At 30.1% G+C, this 24,905-nt stretch overlaps 4 protein-coding genes and 1 non-coding gene across 5 annotated transcripts; 3 read left to right on the top strand and 2 right to left on the bottom strand.

The window, feature by feature from the left end:
* Positions 1-12,694: 12,694 nt before the first annotated feature.
* Positions 12,695-12,766, bottom strand: TRNAH-GUG (transfer RNA histidin (anticodon GUG)). The gene has a single exon. It is a non-coding gene; the product is annotated as a tRNA-His (tRNA).
* A 906-nt stretch (positions 12,767-13,672) lies between these two features.
* Positions 13,673-15,917, top strand: LOC130976316 (DELLA protein RGL3-like). Its single transcript, XM_057901153.1, has one exon. The coding sequence runs from the start codon at positions 13,846-13,848 to the stop codon at positions 15,652-15,654; it is 1,809 nt and encodes a 602-aa protein (XP_057757136.1). The 5' UTR covers positions 13,673-13,845; the 3' UTR covers positions 15,655-15,917.
* An 891-nt stretch (positions 15,918-16,808) lies between these two features.
* Positions 16,809-20,024, top strand: LOC130976713 (ubiquitin-conjugating enzyme E2 32-like). The gene is made up of 5 exons (XM_057901637.1): positions 16,809-17,059; positions 18,490-18,621; positions 18,757-18,841; positions 19,095-19,258; positions 19,350-20,024. The coding sequence occupies exons 1-5, from the start codon at positions 16,952-16,954 to the stop codon at positions 19,785-19,787; spliced, it is 927 nt and encodes a 308-aa protein (XP_057757620.1). The 5' UTR covers positions 16,809-16,951; the 3' UTR covers positions 19,788-20,024.
* Positions 20,025-20,497: 473 nt separating this feature from the next.
* LOC130974700 (uncharacterized) lies at positions 20,498-21,295 on the top strand. The gene has a single exon (XM_057899559.1). The coding sequence runs from the start codon at positions 20,498-20,500 to the stop codon at positions 21,293-21,295; it is 798 nt and encodes a 265-aa protein (XP_057755542.1).
* A 931-nt stretch (positions 21,296-22,226) lies between these two features.
* Positions 22,227-23,607, bottom strand: LOC130972905 (universal stress protein PHOS32). Its single transcript, XM_057897243.1, has 4 exons — positions 23,374-23,607; positions 22,901-23,010; positions 22,697-22,815; positions 22,227-22,535 (listed from the first exon to the last, which is right to left on the bottom strand). Exons 1-4 carry the CDS (start codon positions 23,555-23,557, stop codon positions 22,445-22,447), a joined length of 504 nt encoding a protein of 167 aa, XP_057753226.1. The 5' UTR covers positions 23,558-23,607; the 3' UTR covers positions 22,227-22,444.
* Positions 23,608-24,905: the final 1,298 nt, after the last annotated feature.

The following is a 24,905-nucleotide window of genomic DNA, read 5'->3' as shown; positions in this document are numbered from 1 at the left end:
TTATATTTTTAAATATTAAAAAGATCAGTTTAAGTTTATATATTTTAATTTTGCTTATTCAGGTATTAGATTTAATTTTATGTCAGTAGGTTTAGAATTTTGTTTATTTTAATCTAATAAAAAGTTATAAATACTTCCTAAACTATTGTAGCTGTCGTAGAAAAATTAGAAGAGTATCAAGGTACTTTTTGATTTCATGATGAAATCATGATATGAACAAGTGAGGTTGAGTGAGTTTTTCTCTTGTTGTATCGGAAAAGGAAAAGTATAGGTAACCAACAACATTTTTGAATAATGTGAATTAATAGGGTTAAAAAAGTAAATTTAATTAGTAGCATTAAATTAGAGTATAGTGTATTTTTATTTGATTGGTGGTTGTTCATGTTGTTCAAGATAGTCATTGTTTACCTAGCACTCCCCATCAAAAAATTATTAGGTAGAAGCAAGGTTAAGTGATCTCTTTAATTCAATTGTCGAACTATAGTGTATGTGGACACGTTAGGTTGAGCATGTCCCATTCTTGTTGCAACAAAAAATTGGATATAGAGTAGAGTGATATTCTTTATATTTAATTTTAACCTATATTTTTGTCTCTAATCAATTTCAATATATATTTTTGTTAAATTTCAATCCTTATCTTTTTGTTTATCTCTTTTTTCATATATATTATTTGGTATCAGATTTCAAGTATGTTTATTCTTCTTATGTGTCCTTAGAAAAAAAAAACCAAACAAGAGTTTTACTGTCGGTAACGTTTTTCTTAATGTTCTTGTCATTCTTGTCTTTTGTGTTTGTATTTTATTATTATTTTATCGTTCTTGTTGATTTCGTTATTTAAAAAACATACAATGCAAAATAACCAACAAAGGGAAATAAAAGAAATTATCTTTATTATTATATTTGTCTTTTCATATACTATTTTTCAACTATAAGATTTCAGAATAAATCTTTTTTAATAGAAGAAAAATGATATATGCTTTAAGTATTCATGATATAAAGTGTTCAAGTATTATTTAATAGTTATTAATTTATATTTTTAAATATTAGAATGTTCAATTAACTTTATGTATTTTGATTTTGTTTATTTAGTTATTAGATTAGGTCTTATGTTAGCGGGTTTAGAATTTTCTTTATTTTAATCTAATAAGAGGTTATAAATACCTCATGAACTATTGTAACCGTCATATATATAGAGATTAGAAGTGTGCCAAAGCACTTTTGATTTCGTAATAAAACTATGGTATAGACAAGTGAAGTTGAGTGAATCTTTTTTTTGTTGCATTAAAAAATTGGGTAAAAAGTTGAGTTATTCTCTTCGACTCAATTTTCAAACTATAGTGTGCATAAATTAAGTAAGTAGATCCCTTTTTTATTGTATCAAAAAATTAGATAAAAAATAGAATAATTTTTTTTATATTCGATTTCAACTTATCTTTTTATTTCTATTTTAATTTTAATATATATTTTTTTTATTCAATTTCAATTTTTTTTTAAAATCTATTTCTCCGTATCAATAACCGAATTATGATTTAAAAAGTCTTCTAGTGTGTGGGTAGTGATTTAATTTGATGTTATACTATTGGATTTGTTTTGTCACAAATTTGACCTTGAACTCCTCTAAACTATGGCATGCAATCTCTATATAGAAAGGCAACAAATAATTAAAGTCCTTATATAAACTCAAACCTGTAAAAGCTTTAAATTACAACTATATATATATGTGCCTCATAGTTATAAAAGCATGAAAAACACACATGCATGATTGATGCTTCATCTATATATAATCTATAATAATTGAAGACACTCTAGCCTCGAAAAAGCTATTATTCAAGCACACCCACAAACCCTAATTTACAATACACATGACACATAAATTCACATATACATATATATGCCGTACATACGCTATTTTATTATATAGTTTAATTTCCTATGTGACATGAACTTAGCTTAATTATTAAAGTCATCATCACTTAGTATTGGTTGCTGCAGTAGTGTGGGGTTGTTGTTGAATATTACCGAAACTACCTTTCACCCTTTGCCTTCCAAAGTAACCGTTGTATGGTGCTTGTTGCTGGCGATTCCTTCCGGGCATGGGAATTGGAAAGGAACTTGGTGGCATTCTTGGATGATGATATTGATTATGGTGATGATGGTGATGACCCTTTTGATCAACATCCTCAATGTTCTTTAACACACCACCAACAAGACCCTTGTTGAATGCATCAATTTGATGATGATGAAGATCAGCCATAGTTGCTAGCTAGTGTGTATAGATATGGTAGGTGTGGATCGGAAATTGATGAAGAATAGTGATATATATGATATTCTCAATCAAGTTATATATGCTTGATGTTATGTGGTATAGTTTATAAGTGGCTAGGCACATCATATGATAATAAATATCTCCTTTTATATATAGGTTTTGACAGAGGAAGAGAATATTATAGCTTTTACACATAATGCAAGCTTAAGAGGGAAGGATTCATAGACCACTACTAACACACAAATTGGAAATGATTCTATCAGTTTAGTTAGAGAGTTAATTTTTTCACTTAATAGTTAATTTTAAAATTGTTTTTTATTTTGAATTTTAAATCTTAATGTCAAACCCTAAACTTTCTAAAAGAAATAAAATTCAAAAATAATTTTACATTAAAAAATTAATTAATGATAAGTTGACTAAAATTTTATACATTTATAAATTGTAAAATTAAACGTAAAAAATTGTAAATCTACACATCTAAAATTTATATTAGCTGATTACTAACTAACTTTTATTATTTCTCTATATTTAGTCATTGGAGCTAACATAATAAGGTATTCTACTATTGATTGGATACGTTATTCTCCTTAATTGCGTTGGATTTTATATAAAAAAAGATTCAACACACAACTTTATTAAACTCTTTTAAAAAAATAATTTAAAACATAAAAATTTATATTAAAAATAATTTATAAATAAATTATCTTATATTTTATAATTTTTTTTATTTATAAAAATATTTATTTAAAAAAATAATTAAAAAAATTTATTATAAAATAGAGCACCTTTTTAATTTTATCACAAATATTTTAAATAATTTTTTAAAAAGTCACAAATTATCTTAAAATTATATCAAATATTAATGTGATCATTTTTTATAAATTAAAAGTTAAGAAAAATCAATTATGGACATATTTAAAGTGACATTACTGTGGGTTATAACTTGAGCTTAGATTAGATTAGATCAAATTGAAAATGAAAAAAGATAAAAGTTCTCAATGATCGTTATTATTGTGCCAACTCCTGTACATGGCGGTTATTGATAACATGCGTGCAACCGTAAGAATAAATACTTGGACAATTGAACACGCCGAATAATTCACTATGGACAAGAGAACTCGAATCAAAATATTCTATTATTAAAAATCTTTTGACAAATCTGTTGAATAGATATTATTATATGAAAATAAAATCACGAATACAAAGAAACGGATTTCGAATAAAAGAAAATTTGAGACAAAAAGTAATTTAACGTACTTTCTTTCTTTGTTTATTTTTTAGAATGAGTTTGGTTAGAGAATTTTAAAATTTGAGAAAATTTTAAAACTATAATTGAAAACGTCAATTTAATTTTTTTTATTCTGTTTAATTTATTCTTTGAATCAAAATAATATAATGCTGCTATTCATGATGATATTGTTTGATGGAGGAGGTCGTCATAAGACAATATAAAGATTTTAGGGTAGTTTATAAAAAAATAAATAGTATTTAATATTATTATATGATATAATACTAAAAGTTATAATGTTACATGCATGTCTAACAATAAAATTATGTAAATCGAAATAAATTAATTCAATTAATTTTAGTCTTCCTCTATGTAAATCGAACTTAAGGAATTCGATTTACTAACATAGAATATTGCATAATGTAAATCGAAACAAATAAATTCAATTTACTGTATGTGGTATAACATAACTAAATCGAAACTTATATATATATATATATATATACACACACACACACGTTAAATTCTCATCATAGTGGAAATAACAATAACTAGTGATGATAGTTTTTGTGCATTTCAAAAACTAGGATTGTATGGCATAAAATGGGTGTATAAGTTATTCTATAAAATTTCGATTTTTTTTGTACGAAATGGTGTGAAATACAATTCCTTTATGATAGACCGTGATAAAGTTTTGCATGTTTTGTTTTCCTGTCGTCGTCATTTTTTCGAGGTAGGGACCCACGAACTATTGGTCAAGTTTGGAGATGTGGTATGTAGTTCAAGAAAATCGAACTGGAATCCTCAATCTTTAGCAATGCCAAGAGCCTCTAGTTCAACGCCTGTTGGTGCATTATCATCTGTGCCTGTTATTGCACTTGAGGCATAGTTTTGGTTGCATCTCCGTCGTTAGCGGACGATCTAAACCGTGATTGTGACGGACAAATAGGTGATAATCGACCTTAACTTTCGGTCAACTTGCTATTGCGCTGGCCGGTACTCCTATTATAATTCTAATTTTCGGTGTGGATGGAGAACCAGATGGTGTCGAAGATGTATTGCATGATGATGATGATGTGGAGTCCGTCACGATTGATGAGGATAGCAATGATGATCTTGGGAGGAATATTCCAGTTTGGGAGGTGGAGCATCTAGTTTGAGAACTCAACAATATTTTCGCACTTTTTGACTTTAGACTTAGAGGCCATGACACAGCAGGGGTTATCGGATCTAGCTATATTTCAAGTTGATCAGCAGTTTTAGAATAAAGAGGAAGTCGTCTTAAGCATGGAGACTTATAACATCTGTCGTGAGATTAAGTACAGAGCTGCTGGAATCTGATCATTGCAAGTACCATGAAAAGTGTAAAGATTTTGACAACAATAAAAAATTGTTTCTAAAAACTATAACAAAACAATTCACTAAAGTAATATTAAATAATGCATATCCTTTTCGACAAAATGTCCTAAACCCAAACAAATAATCTTACAAGTTCAAAAAAAAATCCGAGCTAAATCTAAAATCACCTGACACGAAAAATTCTAATAAAAATAACTTTAATATAAAATATATCACAATCCTAAATCACTATTATCACTGATGCTTTTGAATTAAATTAAGTTCAAACTAAACTAATTTTCACTACTTAATCTAATATTTATAACTTACAAATTATAACAGAGTCTTTACTCACTACTCTAATTAACAGTTATTATAATCACTACTATAAATAATATTTGTAGTTTTAAAATTCTAACAAACTAATAAATACTACTGTAACTAACAATTTTAGTTTAAAAACACTAATGCACGCTTATAATAAAAAATTATAATTGACTTAATATTACTAATATTTCTTATTTACCTTAAAGAAAAGACATTTTTTCACTAACCTCTCCATTGATGATCTACCAGCAATATAGATAACTCTGTTCAATTAGTAGATACGATCTAAGTCGTCTTTCATTTCTATAGTTTTGAATCTTATCGGGTTGTGGTCTCATTTTTTTCTCTTGGATGGGGTTGAATGGTAGAGGAATATATGAATTAGAATTCGAAACAATTAATTTCAAATTGTATATACAAGAAAATCAATAATAAATTGAAGCTAATGCATTTGATTTACTAATAGATACATTATCTATAAATCATTTAATGAATTCGATTTACTATAAATTATAAATCGAAACCATTTATTTCTATTTATTATACATCTTAGATCGAATCTTCTTAATTCGATTTATTATGAGTTAACATGTTTCAACGTTGTATTCATACTAAATCGAACCTAATAACTTCAATTTATTAATTTAACACTAATTCGAATCTAATTGATTCGATTTATGTATAAATGCAAACAGAACTTATTTAGGATATTGATGTAATAATAGATTATTGCATTTGTTTTCTTTACGTGAATTACCCGAGATTTTAACAGAAGGTGGGATTTGTATATTATGATTCAAAAAATATTTTATAAAAATATTTAAAATTTCAAATTCTATTTGTTAGAATACATTTAAAATATTATAGTTTAATATATTAAAATTTAGATATATCTCGAATGGTGTTATGATTGTACATCACACTTATCACAGTATTTGAATGCTGAATTTATTTTTCAGTTCATTATAAATTGTAAGATGATATTAAAATCATGGTATCCACCTTAAAAACTTTCTTCTTTCGTTTTTTTGAGTTCTATCAGAACTCACTCTTGTTTGTTTTCATGTTGACTTTTACTTCAATATTCCAAATTTGAATCATCTTTCTACTCGGTTTAACAACTTCAATTTGGTAATCTTCCTCTACTCCGTTGTATGTTCAACATTACCTAAAATTTCTACGATTTTGCCTGCACTCTGAGTTTTGAAAATTCCATATGTGCCCTGAGTTTCGGCAAGTTTATTTGCATTTTAAGTTTCGACCATTTATTTTTGGCCTTAGTGTTTTACAGTTCCTTTTAGTTTTTTCAAGAGTTTCAAATCTATGAATTTTTTAAACAAGTAGTGTTTTCATTGGTTTCTTATTCCATTGATTTTAATAAGTTGTGCCGCTTGAGTTTAAGGAAGTATTAGAATATATTTACTATTTAGGATATTATAATTTAATATATATCTTGTATTGATTTTATATTGCTGATTTAGTTTGATATTATGTGATTTCCATTATGATTAGATTCTATCATTATCTTATAAATACACAATTTTTATCATACAAATTACAGTAACATTCGAATATACCATTTTATCATAAATTTCAATATAAGTGCTTATTTATAGACAAAATATAAAATTTATTCATAATAACAAGATCAATTTAATATTAAATTAAAATAAAATCAATATAAGATATATATCTAGATATACTACATTAAATTATAATATTCTAATAAATATTATATATATATATATATATATATATATATATACTCAAATAAAGTTTTTACATAAACAACTTGCTTTATATTTTATTTAGTCGTGAAAATGTGCATTGTACAAATCTATACATAGACTTTCTTTGACATCATTATTTTTTGGACTTAATTTTTATTTGTATGATAACTTTTCCTTTTGAGATAGAAATTATATATTCTCATGTAACAAAAGTACCAAAATTTGGTATTCACTTAGATATATCTTAAATTTAAGGGAAGGAAAAGATCAGCAAATAATAAAAACTAAATGGAATTCATTCAATGTTTATAAGAAAAGATTCCACAATTGAGTATAATGATAATAAAATTAATGTTAGAATGATATATTAGTAATATAAAATATTTTACATAGTTTAGTAATTATTAAGATCGCGAGAATTAGATTGGTCAATAAATTAGTAAGATGATTGGTTTACTGATTCAATAGTCTGATCAGGGTTCAACTGATTTAATTAAATATTAAATAAAATTATTAAAAATTTAATATATAATTTTAAATATGTAAATTCAATTATTTTTAACCTAATAAAATTTCACAATTTTCACATAATAAATTATCTATAATTTATTAATAAAAATTTATAAACAATTATAACTAAAGTAGATCAAAATGCACGTAAATGATAAACACATAATATTCTACCACAAAAAAAAAAAAGAAAAATAGCATTGACAAATAAGTTTTCAATTAAACAAAGGCAAAGAATCATCAGAAAATCAACAATAACATTAACCATCAATAAAATTAACTCACAGAATCAGAAAATTAGGAAGCCAACAACAATATTATTTCAGCAACAACATTATTTCAGAAAATCAACAACTCAAGATAATTAAAAATTAACAAAATCAATAGTTTAATACTATTAAGTATTAACTTAGCAACTCATAATCAGTAAAGTAGTAAAATCAGCAACTCAATCAGTATTATTTTTTTGAGAAAGAGAAAGGGGTGGGAGAGAAAATTTTGATCTTTGAATCTTTTTTTAGAGGTAAATATCAAATAGGTACTCGAAAGATTTTGACGTTGATAAAATGGTACCTAACTTTTGTTATTGACAAAATAAACCCAAAAAATTTTTAAAAATTAACAAAAACACCAAAACGTTAAAGCATGACATCACATTGAACGAAAAACGATGATCTAACAATCGAAAGAGTTTCAATGATGGTGGCAAAGAGCACTGATGGTGTTTTTGGCAAGGAGGGGAGCTTGCAACTGTGATAATGTTGTTTTTGCATCTCATTCTTTCTTAGTCTCGCATCCCACCTCTCATTCGTTTTTCTCTCTTCCTCTTTAGTTTAAAGAAAAAGAGAAGATTGAGAGAGAAATTGAGGAGAGAAGCGAAAGAAGAAGCGCCGATGAAAGGAGGATTGTTGCTCGCTATCACCGTTGTTGTCGTGATTGCAAGGGAAGAAAGTCCGAAGAGTACAGAGAAACGCAACTTGAGAAAGAGAGAGAGAGATGCTGAGAGGACACGGGTACGACGATGAAGAGGAAGGAGGGAGATGTCCCATCGTTGCATTGTTGTCGTGCATTGTCACCGTCCTTGGAACTAGTTGGAGTTGTCGCCTTCGACGCAAGAGAGAGTGAGCTTGATTCTTCTTCTTCCCTCTCTTCTGTTTCTCTCTCGATCTTCACTTCTTCTTCAAGCTAGAGAGGAAGAGAGAAAGGTGAACAAGAGGTGGGATAGGAGTCTGAGAGAGAACGAGATGTGAAAATGCCATGGTCGCAACTGCAAGCTCCCCTCCTTGTCGAAAATGCCATCGGAACTCTCTGCCATTATCACTGAAACTTTTCCAATTGCTAGATAAGTGTTTTCTTTTCAATGTAACGTCATGTTTTTATGTTTGGATATTTTTGTCAAATTTTATATTCTTTCGAGGGTTATTTTGTCAATAACAAAGGTCAGGTACCATTTTGTTAGCGCCAGAATTTTTTGAGTACCGATTTGATATTTACTTCTTTTTAAAATAAAAAATTAAAAAACGATGTCATTCTAATGCATCTGGTCCGAATAAAAAACTCTTTAAAAAATTGACCTGATTCTGATTGTTTACTGTTAACCGCCAATTCGGCCAGTTTGTATATTATTTTTTTGTCTGGCAATTTTTTACCTCAACTGGACCTGCAGTTAGGAGATCAATTCACAATTAATCTGATCAAATCGGGTGATCTTCAGGTCTAATTTTTAGAATTATGATAATTATATTTATTTTTTTAAATGATTAATTATATAGTTAGTCTATTAATATAAAAGATAGTTATTATTTTTACGAATATACTATTATATAATTAAATATATATATAAAATTATTTTATACTTATATTAACACTGCATTAAAATTAAAATGCTAGGATGAATACTAATTTTTTTAATATGCAAATAAACATTATTGATTCGTTTGCATTATTTTTTCCAAGTCAAGAATCTCGGTGTGCTCTTTTCATTTCGTGTAAGATTGTGTAGTTAACCTAACCCACGCGTCCCTTGTAGTTTTATTCCCTCAAGTACTATAGCTTTCAATTTATTCTTTAGTCTTTTAAATATTCACGACCTGAAAAAGATAATTAAGCTATTTTAGTGTGAAACTTGTTCGATATGTATAAGTACGAATCTAGTAACGCACTCAGAAAATTTAATTAAAAGAAATAAAAAACGGAAATCACTGTAGCACTAGTTGTAGACTTGTAGTTGTAGGTAAAAAGATAAAGGGGAAAAAAAGTAAAAAAATAGCTTAAGAATCTAACCACTTAAATAACTTTATATGCTTTTCTACCTAAAAAAAACATAATTTTATGTGATAGAATGTTTTCGGTACTTATCATCACCAAAAACTGTGGAAAAGTTTAGGACATACAGTTCAGAGTATATAAACAAAATTAGAGGGAATCTGATAACTAATAAAGTGCCTTTAGCTATAAAATAGCCGAATGGATAAGTTTGTCTTCTAATTAATTAAGCTTAATTATGGTTATGGAAACAGGAAAAGGGTTAAAGGCAAAGTAGTGGCTGGGGACTGTGTTTTTGTATATAATAGATATATAATTGTTTAAGTCATTGGTTGTTGATAACTACGTTTGATATGAACTTGATGATGGATCCGTTAGATATGTATTAATTGATAGTGCTATTATTATTTATTAGACAATAAGTAAAGATAAAGCACCAATTAAGGAAATGTTAAGTATATTCAGAGACACAATTTTCCTAGAAAAACCGCAGTTACTGCTAAGAATACTGCACTACTACCCTCAAAAAAAGGAAATTAATTAAAGTATAGTATTTATTCTTCAATCATTTCATCAAAGTAGAAAAATTTAGAATGCTGTATTGCTGTGTATGTTAGTCTTCAATCATTTCACCACTTCCTATATATTTCACATGGTTACTGATTAAACATTGTTCTTTAATTAACAGTGTTTGAGAGGTGAGTTCAAATGGTAGATAATTAAGGTTAAGGGGATGAGAATTATAGAATTTCTGGGAAGAAAGCTTTCTAAGCAAGTAATGCCGAGTAAAATTAAAATTTAGAGTAGATGAAAACTGTATACTGAATTAACTAATTTGATAATGAATCTATCAGTGATTACGATGAGTATTAAGCTTATACAGAGAGATTGCTAAGATGCTAAGATACAAAGATAAAGACTTTCTAACCAATTTATAAACAAAATGCACAATAACTTAATAGTTAAGTCACACTATGTTAAATTTTAATTGTTGTTGTTTTTCATTACTAGCTTTCATTTGCAGTGAAAATAAATCAGGTCAATTTTACTCTTAATATGTTAAATCTGTAATATATTTAACTGATTTAAATTTAACATCTAACTTCTTATAGACTTTATCTTAATACTTTACTGAATCTGATTTGACCTTAAATCTAATAATAAAAGACCTAATATATATAACTTTTTACTAAAATAAAAAATAAAAAATATTTTTAAAAAAATTCAAAAAAATATTTATATACAATATACTAAATTCAATTTTTATAATAATATCTAAACTTAAAGTATTTAAAATATAAAAAAAATATTTATAATAAAATATAATAAATTTAAATTTTTTAATAAGTATTTTAATAAGTTTAGATAGGAGGTTTAATAGGTCTATTAGACTATTTTGTAAGATTGGGTTTAGTCTATTAATAGAATTAGGCTTTTAAATTAGCATGGGTTTAGAATTATTTTATAACAGATCAGACCGAATGCAGGTCAAGTTATAGACCCCTGGCAGGTTGCCTGACTTATTTTCACCCGTAGTCTTAACACCTCTTTCAAACTCGAGTGAGATCTTTGAACCCCTTAAAATTTAGTCTTTAACCAGGCAGATTCTTGAATTAGAAAAGTTCGTATTTGATTAACAATTTCATAAAAAAAAATAGTGGTAGAAGAAAATCAAAGTAGGTTGAAAGTTAATGATGATTGGTGGTAGGGTTAATTTTGGAATTTAACATTTTTTTTAAACGGAGTCTACAAAATATTTAAGGATTGGATATTTTTGTCAAATATAATTCATTTTTCATGAATATAAAATTCATTTAGTTCTTTCATGATCAGAAATGACTATTTATTCTATATATTATGATAAAGATGGATGTATCTAGGCAGGGACGGATTCAGAAATAATATTATGGGGGCCAAAAACACATATAATATTAAAAATTATGTAAAAAAATTATATAATATAAGATGTATTACAAAAATATACCGACAGAGAATATATTTTAAAATAAAAAAATATGTGTATACTTTTTATTAACGAAGTGGTCGAATCTTTGTATCATAAAATTCACTAATAATAGAATTTGTGTCAAATTTTTCAGTAATTTTCTTTTCAATATAACTAAAAGACAATTAGCAAGAAATTCATCTTTTATTTTGTTTCTAAGTTATTTTTCACAATATTCATAGTTGAAAAAGATCTCTTAATTGTAGCAGTTGAAACAGAGAAAATTAACACCAAATGAATAAAAAAAGACGGCCACAAGAAGAAAAATAATTCACTTTATGAGATTTGAAAATTTTTATTTAATTAAAAAATATTAGTAATAATATCTTTTTTAGATTTCTTTAATATTGTTACTTACTTTGTAGATATTAAAAATTATTAATATTTAAATTAGACTACTGAACTTTTATTTATACTAGACAAAATAATAAATAATTTTTTAAAAAAAATTAAATTATACATAATAACTTATTACTATTAAAAAAAGTTGGGGGGCCGAGACCGCCACTCGCCCCCTATGTCCGTCCCTGTATCTAGGGATGGCAATGAGATGTGACTCCTCCTTCGTTCTCCATCCCCATTTAGTAAAATACATATCGTTTTCGCCCCATCTCCATTACAGGTTTCTATTTATATCTGTGGGTATCTATAGATATTTAACTTGAATTTAAAAAAATTAACACAATCATAATAAAATTCAATATAATTCAACTATATGTATCAAATTAAAATATAATCAAACACAAATTCAACTAATCAATATACACAAAATTAGTCACCAAAAAAAAAAAAATATACACAAAATTTTTAACATACAAATTAAAATGAATGACATAAAATTAAATAATTAGCTATTGCAAATTTAAATATTATACACATAATTAATTTGACAGACAAATTAAAATGAAGGACATAAAATTAAATAATTAGCTATTGTAAATTTAAATATTATCCACATAAATAATTTGTCATTTAAATATTATAAACATAATTAATTTGTCCTTTATAAAATAAGGTAAAAATTTTGTGGCTGCTGGGATTCGAGCCCAGGTCTCCACGGCCACAACGTGGAATTCTTACCACTAAACTACAGCCACTTCGATGTTTTGATTTGGCCAAAATGTTTCACTTATTAAATAATTTTCAATTAAGTTATTATTTTCAGTTAAACTATTTCGAAAAATAAATCTAATAGCTAATGTATCGGTAAAAAGTAAAAACTAAATTTGTATGTAATATGCTTGAGATAGTCATGTTACATACAAACTTAGTTTTAGAATAATAAATATGAATTGACTATTTTCAATCATTATTTTTTATACTTTGTTGTGATAGTTGAATATAATAAAATCAATTAAAACGAAAAAACAATTGGCACTCATTACAATTTATGAAGTTATGCTGGCTACTGCATAGCTGGATACCTTGTCCTAAATCATATTCTACTCTGCTTTCCTTTTTTATATGATATATAAATTTCTTGTTTAAATGTCTTGGTTACCGCTGAATTTTAGATAAATCAAAATAATAATTTTTTATTTTTTAATTAGCAGTTTTGAATTTAAATTCTCAAAATAATAAAGAATAATATATAATTTTATTTTAATACGCTGATATTATTAAACTTTTGCCATGATCTATTTTTATAAATAATTATTCACGCAATGATAAATGTCAGTATGTAATTAGTGCTGTAAATTTCTTTTTTAAACACGACACCAAAACTAAATTCATAAGAATTGTAGATATTAATAAAAAATCTCCCGACAGTCCTACAATTTTCTAATATTTTCTCCGGTAATCATTATCCATCTTTGTTTGGACTTTGTTGGATACTAGCTTCTTGGTTGAACTTCTGAGTAATTTATGTGGAGAACCAAAAAAATCATGCAACTCATTGAAACTTTAATCAATTATATTTGGCATTATAAACAACTGGTTTTCTATTTATATATATGTGCAGGCCAATGAGGGCATCTTGGTCATATCGACACAGACCTCAGTCACCTCACCCGTGACAAAATCAATTTTAACTATACTATAAGGATCTAAGTGTTAGAACTTAGAACTAACAAATATAATTTCGCATCAATTTGTTAATAATCCCTCAGTTCTCTGTTATATATTGTTAGTTACAGAAAGAACTTAGTTTGAGTAATACAAAGAACTTAGTGTGATGGAAAATTTGAGTCCTTTCAATGAGTTCGGTTTTAGTGCAATTGAGGATAAACATAGTTCATCAAATTATACTTCTTGGGCTATAGAGGGAATGAATGAAGTGAACAAGGTTCAATTTTCTGGTGCTGAAGAGTGGGGTGAGTCAATGGGAATTGACCCTTTTGGGTCTAGTTTTGAATTCTTTCCTTCACAGCAGCAGCAGCAACAACAATTATCATATCTTGAGTATGGAACATTGGAGAATCTACAATTTGTTGCGGTTTCTCCACCACCACAAACCCATACATACTTTGATGACCTCCACATGTTTGATGAAAATCCAACAAGAATGGTTCCACTAAGTGAAGAAACTATTGCAAACGACAAACAGCAAAACTCATCAACTCCTTTAGCATCACTTGAGTTATTGAAGAGCTATGGCAGCAACAAAGGATTTAAGAAGTTATGTGATGAAGAGAAAATTATGCAACCAATTGATCACTCTGCTGCAGGTAATGAAGTTCTTCGAAGAAAGCTTTCAACTGACGATGTGATGAGGATAGCAGGAACAAGGTTCATTCAATCATCACCATCATCACCAAAATCTTTAGGATCATCAGCTTTGAAGTCAATTTTTAGCCACCCTTTTGGTCAATTTTTCTCAGGACTCTCTGGTGAGGAGAAAGAGGAGGTTCAACTTGCTGAATCACTCTTGGCTTGTGCTGAGAAGGTGGGGTTTAAGCAGTACGGGCGAGCCGGCAAGTTGCTATCTCAATGCGAATCATCGTCTTCCAAGACTGGTTCACCAGTTAAGCGAGTTGTTCATTACTTCGCGGAGGCTCTTCGCCTCAGGATTGATCTTGAGACGGGAAGAATTTCATCCAAGGACTTGAAAAAGATGCAACCAATGGATCCTCGAGAGATAACCAAGAATCTCACCCCCTCTGTTTTGGCATTTTATGGAGCAGCTCCTTTCTGTCAGATCACAATGTTCACACTAGTCCAATCTATAATTGAAAATGTTACTGAGGCAAAGAAGATTCACATCATTGATTTTGAAATCAGAAAGGGTGTGCAATGGACAACCCTGATGCAATCCCTTGTGTCAAGAAATCGATGTCCTTTAGAGCTGCTTATGATAACAGCTGTTGGAAGTGGAAGCAATTCGAAGCTTATCATAGAGGACACTGGAAAGAGGTTGAAGGATTTTGCAATAAGCTTGAAGATAAACCTTTGCTATGATTATGTTATTGTACCTGACATGCTGCAACTCAGAGAGGATCTATTTAAGATAGATCCTGAGGAAACAATTGTGGTTTACTCTCAGTATGCACTTGGCAGCAAGATTCAGCAGCCGGACCAGCTCGAAACTATCATGAGAGTTGTCAAAACAATAAGGCCTAGTGTACTTGCCATAACTGAAATTGAGGCGAGCCACAATTCGACTTCATTTGTAAACCGGTTCATTGAGGCGCTTTTCTACTTCAGTGCATTCTTTGATTGTTTAGAGAATTGTATGAAGCATGACGAGCCGAACAGGCTGGTTTTCGAGTCGCAGTACCTTGCTTATGGAATCAAGAACATATTGGCTGCCGAGGGAGCAGAGAGGAATGCTAGGAATGTGAGGATTGATGTATGGAGGGCATTTTTCTCCCGGTTTGGACTGGTGGAAACAGAGATTAGCATGTTATCTTTGTTCCAAGCTGAGCTTGTTGCTAAAAGGTTCCCTTGTGGAAGCAGTTGTACATTTGATAGGGATGGGAATTCCCTTCTTTTGGGGTGGAAGGGAACACCATTGAACTCTATTTCTGTGTGGAAGTTCCTATGAGGAAAATTTTATTTGTATGCTCTGATCAATGATTCTGGTTCTAGAAAACAAATACTCTTTGCTGCAAATTGAGATTTTACACTCACCATTATTCAGCCATCAGATAATGGTAGTTGTTATAATCTCAACAGCATGATCTTGGTAGTGTGAAACTAGAATTCAGATTAGGAGTCCTTAGGGGCCTAACCTTGTGAATTATATTTCTACTTCGAGCGAGGTTTTTCCTGGTCCAATTATATTTTACTCTTACCACGAATTATTTTTCTTTGGTTAACTATGAATAAATTGTACTCAGAAAGATTTTGTCCCTGAGAGAAATAATTCAAAAAATACAAACTACAAATAAACGCTATAAAGATAGTTAAATTTAACAAGAATAAGTATCCGTCTATCAAAATGTGTTTTTGTGACAACCACTTAGATTATGTTTGGTTGGAAGGAAAGAAATAGAGAGGAAAGAAAAGAAAAAAAAAATTAAGTGAATTTTTATTTTTTTTAGATATATTTGGATGAAAAAAAATAAAAGAAAAGAAATGTTATAAAAAGATAATTTTATTCTTATATTATAAAATATATTGAAAAAATGAGAAATAGTATTAGAAGTATTGAAAAAAATAGTTTTTTCTCTATTTTCTTTTTAATATTAGAGAGAGAAAAAAAATTGGTGGATTCATCTCTTTTTTTTTTCTCTAATTTCTCTCCTCAACTAAATAATAAAAAATTTATTTATTTTTTGTTTTTCAAAATTATTATCGTAGATAAACACTTTTGAATACTATTTTAATAGTTTATTTTTAAACAATAATTATACTCATGATAATTGTTCATGTTATATACTAAAATGAAAGCACATAGCAGCGAAGGAATGTAAAATCTCTGCAGTAGAATATATAACAAATTTTACAAGAAATAATTATTTTTGGTTAAAAGTTAAAACTCGTGTATACTTGCCAAAAATGAAAAAGGTTAAATATCTAATCAAATTTACTGAATCTACTTTATTAGATAATTCAAGAAGTATAATTTAGGGCATTGATGACAGTACTCACTTGAGGGAAGATTAAATCTGATGCGTGGTCAACGTCAACTAAAGTAGAAAGAGTGATACTGTGATAGACCCTTATGTTAATGACACGTGTCGATGATTATGGAGATGGAACGTCGTTGTTGTATTGCACTCTGACTCAGACTCTTCTTGTCTCCTTTCCAATTTTCCATTCTCCTCCTACTCTAACGATCACAATTTCACAAACCTCGAACTCCTTTCACTCTGAGAAATTCCCCATATACCCTTGAGATGGCGGAGAAGTACAACATGAAGAACCCCGCCGTCAAGCGCATTCTCCAAGAGGTCAAGGAGATGCAGTCCAATCCTTCCGATGATTTCACGAGTCTCCCTCTCGAGGTTCTGTACTTTATTCCTTTAATTTTGTTTGTTTTTCTTAATTAGGGTTTATTGAAGCGTGATCTCTTTTTTGTTGTGGAGCAATTGTGTTGGATTCAGGTGATTGTTTATGTTTTGGCATACTTATACTATTTTGTGAACTTGTGGCGAATTCAATAAAGCTTGGTATGTTGGATTCATGGCGCTAGTGGCTGATTTCAGAAACTCCTGTTAAGGGAATTGTTTGATTGAGCTTGTGTGAACTCTGCTGTTTCGTGAAATTGGAAGTGGCACAATTAAATTTGCTTCTGAAATTAAGTGGGACTGAGAGAGAAAAAAGAGGTGTTTGCTACGTATTTAAATTTCTGCACTGGTTTTTAGGGATTGGTTGAATTGTGATTTTGATAGTTATCACTCCTATTAATGAAACTTGAGAGAGAGAGAGAGAGAGAGAGAGAGAGAGAGAGAGAGAGAGTTCATAGACTCACGGTGGCCATTTCTTCGTATTAAATTAGTTTGAGTCTGTGTTTATGAATTAATTTAGCATGGGAAGGGTAATGAGAATTTTTTTGAGAGTTTAGTTTAATGTGTCTTAGAGTATATTTAGCTAAATCCTAGTTTATTATATATTAGCGAGAAATAAAAGATTAATTTACCAATCTGCCCCCTCCTATAAGATTTTAAAACGTATTAAATGTGTTTAGTTATTTTAATATAAAAGGTAAAATTAGCAAAATACATTATAAGCTCTGATCATTACTTCTTTTTTGTTAAAAAAAATCTAAAAGATTTATGCAAGAGTAACTGGATAATGTTAAGCACTTCTCTCGTATCTGACTTCTCTCTTATCTATCAGATATCTTTCCTTTTCGTAGTTCCTCCAAACACTTGCTTAGTCAAAGACTCAAAATAGAACAATTTGCATATGTATGAATAATAAACACTTTGGAAACTTCTTTTTTTTTAAACAAAAATCTCCTTTTTACTGTTGTGTTTAACCTTAAATTGAAATGGGAAGTTCAGAAATTTGATACAGAAGAATTTGGCACGCCCTTTGGGCCTTTACGCTATTCTATTTCTACCTACTCATGTAGGAAACAAGATCTTAGGGAAAAGATATGTTTACACTTTACAAGGTGCTGCTTGTACAGGACATCTTACTTCATCACTATTTATTTCGGCTTAGGAGTATACCCAACTTCCAACTTCATAAGTTTCTGTGACTTCTGTGTTATTCAAATGACTTCCGTTTATAAAAAATAAAAATAAAAATAAAACTAAAAAAAGATAAAAACTTTACTTCCAGGGAGCTTTGTCTGCATGATCTATAACTTGTTACCCATTGGAAAATAGTCTTTTGATTATTGAGTATATTTCGTGTTTGCTGTGACATCATGGCTCATAACTCATAAAACTTGGCTGAGCAACTTCAGTATCACCCTTGTTTTCAGGAAAATATATTTGAATGGCAATTTGCAATTAGAGGACCTCGTGATACTGAATTTGAGGGTGCTGTCTATCATGGACGGATCCAATTGCCTTCAGAGTATCCATTCAAACCACCTTCATTTATGTTATTGACGGTAAGATGCTGATTGAGGATAATACTATTATGTTAATCTTGTCTTTTGCGTTCAGTCTTTTGTGTTGGAAGTTTGGAACAACGAAACGCAACCTCTATTATTACATGCTTATAAGTTTTACTGTTATGCTATCAGCCTAATGGACGTTTCGAGACCCAAACAAAGATTTGCTTGAGCATATCAAATCATCACCCTGAGCATTGGCAACCATCATGGAGTGGTAAACAACTTTTCTTTTTTACCTGAGTCACTGCATTTGAGTAGCTAATTTGCAAGTTATCTGTGGTCTATAGATCGAGTTGCTCGATATGCATGTTATGCATGTTATGCTTTGCGCACTTTGATATTATATATGCATACAAGAGGAATTGGAATAGAATGTGAATTTTCCTTTGGTATATTTCATTGCTCTAATTTAATACATTACTTACAGCAAAGGTTCTGATTTAGTTGGTGTAAATTTCATTTGTCAGTAAGGACCGCTTTAGTTGCTCTGATTGCATTCATGCCTACCAACCCTAATGGTGCTTTGGGGTCGTTGGACTACAAGAAGGAAGAAAGGCGTACCTTGGCCATCAAATCTCGTGAAGCGCCTCCGAAATTTGGGACTCCTGAACGTCAAAAACTGATTGATGAGGTAAGATATTGCATATGTTTCACCTGAAAACATGTTTTCTGCAACTACCAACATATTGTGCATTTGTGCTGATTCTATTCTATTATCACAGATACACGAGTATATGCTAAGCAAGGCACCCCCTGTTCCTCAACATAGCTCCATACAACTACTCGAAGAAGAGCATTCCAGAGACGAGGAGGCTGAGTCCCAGGCAAATTCCCATAATCCTGAGGCTTTACCTGCTGAAGAGGGGATTCCAGATCAAGCAGGAGATAGAATTGTTGAAGAGGAGGTAGTTGTTGATGATAATCCTCAAGGAGTTGAAGCTTCAACGGAGATCCAATCCAATGTTTCAAGGAACCAGTCGCCCCATAATTCTGGTTTAAGGGTTCAAAATCCGAAGCCGGAGACTAGGATACAGCAAAAGCTTGATGATCATATTTTCACATTGATAGCCATTGGACTTGCCATTGCAATTGTGGCCCTTTTGCTGAAGAAGTTCGTTAAATCTTCCGATCAAGGACCAGTTTTCATGGATGGGTCTTAGATACGTTATTACTCACACTGGCTTTAGAGATTATAATCTTTAGGCATTAGCCTCGTGCTGTGAAGCAGTGAAGGATTATGATCTTTTCATGCCCTTTTTACGTGATAATGTTCTGTGAAGAAAAAGATAAACAATTCAAATAAGTGGAATTCTTGTAAATTTGCTCCGATGAAAAAATTGATAATACTACTTCCTTTATCTTGACCATCCAATAAATGAATGATAGCCTAATGTAGAATATTAAGTTACTAGACATCAATATATATATGAAGAGAATGAATAAGATCAATTACAAATACATCATATAAATTCTACACATTAGTACGTATATATCATCCTATCCCAATTCTTTATCTAAATTTAATAAGCGTGACCAAGGTTTAGAAAATTAAATGGTGAGGAAAACATTCCAAAAGCAGAACTTCGAGAGTTCCCTTCTCTATTATTAGGCCATTCACACGTTATGCATAATACAGTAGTATTTTGAGGGATAAAAAAATAGATGCTAGTTTCAACCTCTAGTAAATTGTTGACTTTCCTTTAACCCCGTGAGACAACACTAATCATGAATGACATCCTAAATTCATGGTTAATTCACCAAACCCAAATTCCTCATTATATTGTGTTATAAATCCCTTCTCCCGTGCCCCCCAACAATTGCATTTCCCCTGATTATTTTCCTTCGTTGCAAAACCTTTCAAGTAATCAAAATGAAACACAATTTCTCCACATTAATAATCCTCATATGTTTTTCGCTATTAAGTCAATCTAACGCCACCTTCCCTCGCTATTATCATCACCAGGCTCACGCGCCCGAGACAAGTCAGCAACCACACCACCCATTTGGCGCTCACATTTTCCATGATGACGCCCCTGGAGCTGAAGCAACCCACCACTACCAGCTGGGTGTTGATGCTCCGGCACAATCGCCGTCGAGCCATGGCGGCGGTGGCCTTGACTCATCATCATTCTACTCTTCTTTCTCGGATCTCCTTAAAGGAACCTTACGCGGCCACACGTTAACAATGCCCGACGATATCACACACTTGTCAACCAAACACCACAACGAACTCAGACAAATATGCGGCCACACCGATTATCCTGACGTGTGCTTCTCCACCATCGCACCGCATCTCCACGGCGAGCACTTCGACCTCACCCACGTCCTCCAAGCTTCCATAACGGCCTGCTCGATCGAGTTGAAGCTGACCATAGAGAAGTCGAAGAGGCACTCGAGCACTTCGTCGCCGGAGAACCTAGGTGCAGTCATGTACGTGGACTGTAGGGTGCAGTATACCAACGCGCTTGAGAACCTCCAAAAAGCGAGTGATGCTGCTGCGGGGCGTGATCTTGGAACGGTTACCATCATGCTTAGTTCTGTTATGGCTGACGTGGCAACATGTGAGAGCGGTTTTCAGGATCTTGAGTCCTCTACCTTCGTTTCCGGGTCGGTTGGAATTATGGCAAGCAATTGTCTTGCCATTGCTCATATGGTTCCCCATCAGTAGCTTTCATTTCTGTATATATTATTAATTTATTATGCTTTATTTATATTTTTCATTTTTATGTGCATATTAATTAACTAGAGTAAATTTCTCTTTAGTACAGGAAGCATTAACATTTGACATGTAGATTCTTGTATCAAAACAAAATTTTACTTTAGTTGATTGAAATATATGTATTGTATTGTATTTTCTTTTCCTTTTTTTTTGTTTAACCTTTGTTTTTTCTTAATAGGCAATTTCAAACGAATGAGCAATTTCATACAAAGAACTTTATGTTTAAATAAAATAGTAGGTAGTATCGTATCTATTATTAATAGAGATAATTTCATCAACTCTTGTAAATTTTTGTTATTGTGAATATATTTTTTATTTACTTGATTTGTATATTATTTTCGGGTAATATTAAGAATTAACACTAATAAAAAGTTAATTAATTTTGATTCAAATGTAAGATAAAATTAAAGAAAATTCGTTGATCGCTTAGAATTTTCTATTATGTTATCTTAACGAGTTGTAAAATAGAAAATGATAATACTAAAAAAACACAAAAAAATAGAAAATTAATTAATGCTAAATAAAATAAATTTTAGTTGTTTTTAGTTATTTTTTATTATTAAATATTTTCAAATAAAAAAAATTATATGGTAATATATGATATTATTAAATGGATATATAAATGATTAACGTTTTATATGATGGGGATACAACTTATCAATTGTTGGACACATAAAATTCTTTACACTATGTATCATAATTAATGTCTTATAGACTTATAGTCATAGATGACTAAAAACAAATTAATAAGGAAAAATTAGGCAAAATTTGATACATTGTAGACAAATTTTAATTAGGAGAAAATTTTTATTACATGTCATATAGATAAACTTAAGTATGAAGGAAATATTAGAATTCAAAAAATAATAACATTCTTGACACTGTTTCCTTTATATAATTATTACTCATCACGGTTTGAGAACATTTTGATTTTTGAGCAACTAACTTTCAATATGGACGCCCGAAGGAGTATCAACTGAGACACATGATAACATAATACTATACATATGCAATCCACCAAAGCCCAAAGGCATCAAAACTTGGTTGTGTAGCACAAATTTATTCTCTGTCCTATACAATATCAAATTAGGAAAATAATTAACTTTTATTTTGATTGTCACTCTTCACCACAATGACTGGACATGTGGCATGATTCACTACATAGTTGCTCACACTTCCCATAAAGGCCCTGCAAAACACGGCATAAAATGAAAATTCATAATGAGATTCATTCTACTCTTCATAACGAATTAACCATGAATAACCGAAATGCAATGCATGCTTCTCAAATCCTATGCTATAAGTAGAAAGCATGATTATTAAAAGAACGTTTGCTACTTTGGTAGTAACCTTTGGAGGGGACCAAGGCCTCTATTTCCCATGAAAAGAGCCTCTAAAGGTATTGAATCGACTGCTTGGCAAATCTTTTCACGAGGGTCACCCCAAAAGATTTTCATGAGTACCTCTACCTGCCAAGGACCAAAGTTATTAACTTATTATAGTAAAATGCACATTATTATGCATCATAATGTCTGTTAAGAACTCAAATCATACTTTTTTATCCTTTGCAGCTTTTTGGGACACTTCAATTGCTTCGGGAGTGGGCTTCAGTCCATATTTCTTCATGACCTCAGCATCAGTGAACTCGTTTAGGGGTATGTAAGCTGCATACCATCAAGATTCAAGAATGAATCCTTTGGCCTATGTATAATTAATTGTTTCAAGTGCAATTTAAATACGATACTTTAAATTCAAAAATATTATTCGTAAATTAAAATTAATCATTATATTCGTGTATGAATATATATTGTTTAATTTATTTTAAGTATGTATTTTATATTCAAATATTTATTTTATATTAATAGCTTATATTGGTGATTAATTCTAGCATATACTTAATATGATTATGATTATTTATTCATTTATGAATGGGCATTATCATGCAAATAAAATAAGGTAGAAAATAATTTATTCTCTAAGTATCTGATATTTAGCAAAGTAATAATTGTCAACTACAAATAACTTACGAGCTCCGGTGAGTTCCCAGAGCTGCATCTCGCCATGCTCGTAGTTAACGTCTGGGCGAATGATGAGGAGGATGATATGGTCTCCTTCTCTGGCAAAATTTTCCACCGCCCATTTGAGCGCCGCGACGCTGCACGGCGAGAAATCCATGGCCACTCCCAGTCTCCTATGATTACTACGTGGCATGCTGATCACGTTGCTTTCTTTTATTTCTGGTTTCAGTTGTGTTTGCACTGTTGGTGTTTAATTATTTATTTATGTGTGAATGTTTTACGGAGCATTATTTAATCAACTACGTGAGGCCAAGAGAAAAGACGACGACAATTGCGTTCACACCTCATACAATTAGTGGCTGAGGCTGCTGTTAGATGAAAATTTGATATTTTGTTTATGATATGTTTTGTTAAAGAAATTATAGAAATTCATATTCACGTATTTGATAAGTGTTTTATTCGTATTTTTACTATGCTACTGGATAAACTCTAATTATCGTTGAAATTATTATCGAATTATATCAATAAAAACTTCGACAGAAATATTTTGTTAGAACTTTTGGATCTGACGATTTTTCCGACGCATACAATTTTCGGTTTTGACGACTTATATTAATATAGTAATATTATTGTTGGATAATCTCATGCTAACTTTGAAGGTAAATTACTGAAAAAAAATTATAAATAAAAATCTATTTAAATATATTATATAATCTTAATCTTGTTATAAAAATTTATTTTTAAATTATTATTATACAAATCAAAAAATAAATATTCTTTTATATTAAAATAGTCCAAACTAAAAAAAATTAAGAGTTAAATGAAATTAAAAGTTGGCCTCGTGGAGACGGTGACTTAAAATGGGAGTTTTTTGGATTTTAGCTTGACAGAGCCAGCAAGAATGGCAGACGACATTGAAGTAGTATCTTTAAAGACTAATTGGTTGTGAGCTTTCTAATCGTTCTAACAAAGGATAGCAAGCAATTAGAGATTTTGGTTAACATTTTTCAATGGGTTAAGTATTTTCGTTACTGTAGTCCACCATATTCAAAAATTTTAAGAACTTTGAGGGGAAGGTAGTCCCGAAGATCATTCTAAGACCATACTTCTTTAATTTCAAAGTGAAGCAAGCAATAAGTGATTGTTTATGTTATTTCATGATAGTAAGGACATATTGGTGATGTGGATGGAAAGCAGCTGTAAATTTGAGCAAGCACTGGAAGGCGACCATGGAAAGCTTTTCAAATAAAGAGCTTAATTTTGTGTGGCAAGTTCAACTTCCATAATTCAATCCACTGCATTTTCTCTGTATATGATTAGGGTAAAGTTCAAGAGGCGGATAGTGAAATAAATAGCCAATTTTATAGACTAAAACTGTATTATAATATTTGAATTTGTTCAAATCTCATTGCAATTTATCCCAACTCCAATGAATTTTAACTGACAAAATCCTATTTACAACTTCTTAGGAAAATAATTCTAAATGAGATTCTAATTTCAATTCCTATTTTCAGTAATTAAATCTTTAATTCTTGAAACCA

Source organism: Arachis stenosperma, chromosome 4 (assembly GCF_014773155.1).
Source record: "Arachis stenosperma cultivar V10309 chromosome 4, arast.V10309.gnm1.PFL2, whole genome shotgun sequence".
Taxonomy (NCBI): Eukaryota; Viridiplantae; Streptophyta; class Magnoliopsida; order Fabales; family Fabaceae; genus Arachis; species Arachis stenosperma.
Note: the sequence above shows the minus strand (reverse complement) of the source record. Positions and strands in the feature narration are given on the sequence as shown.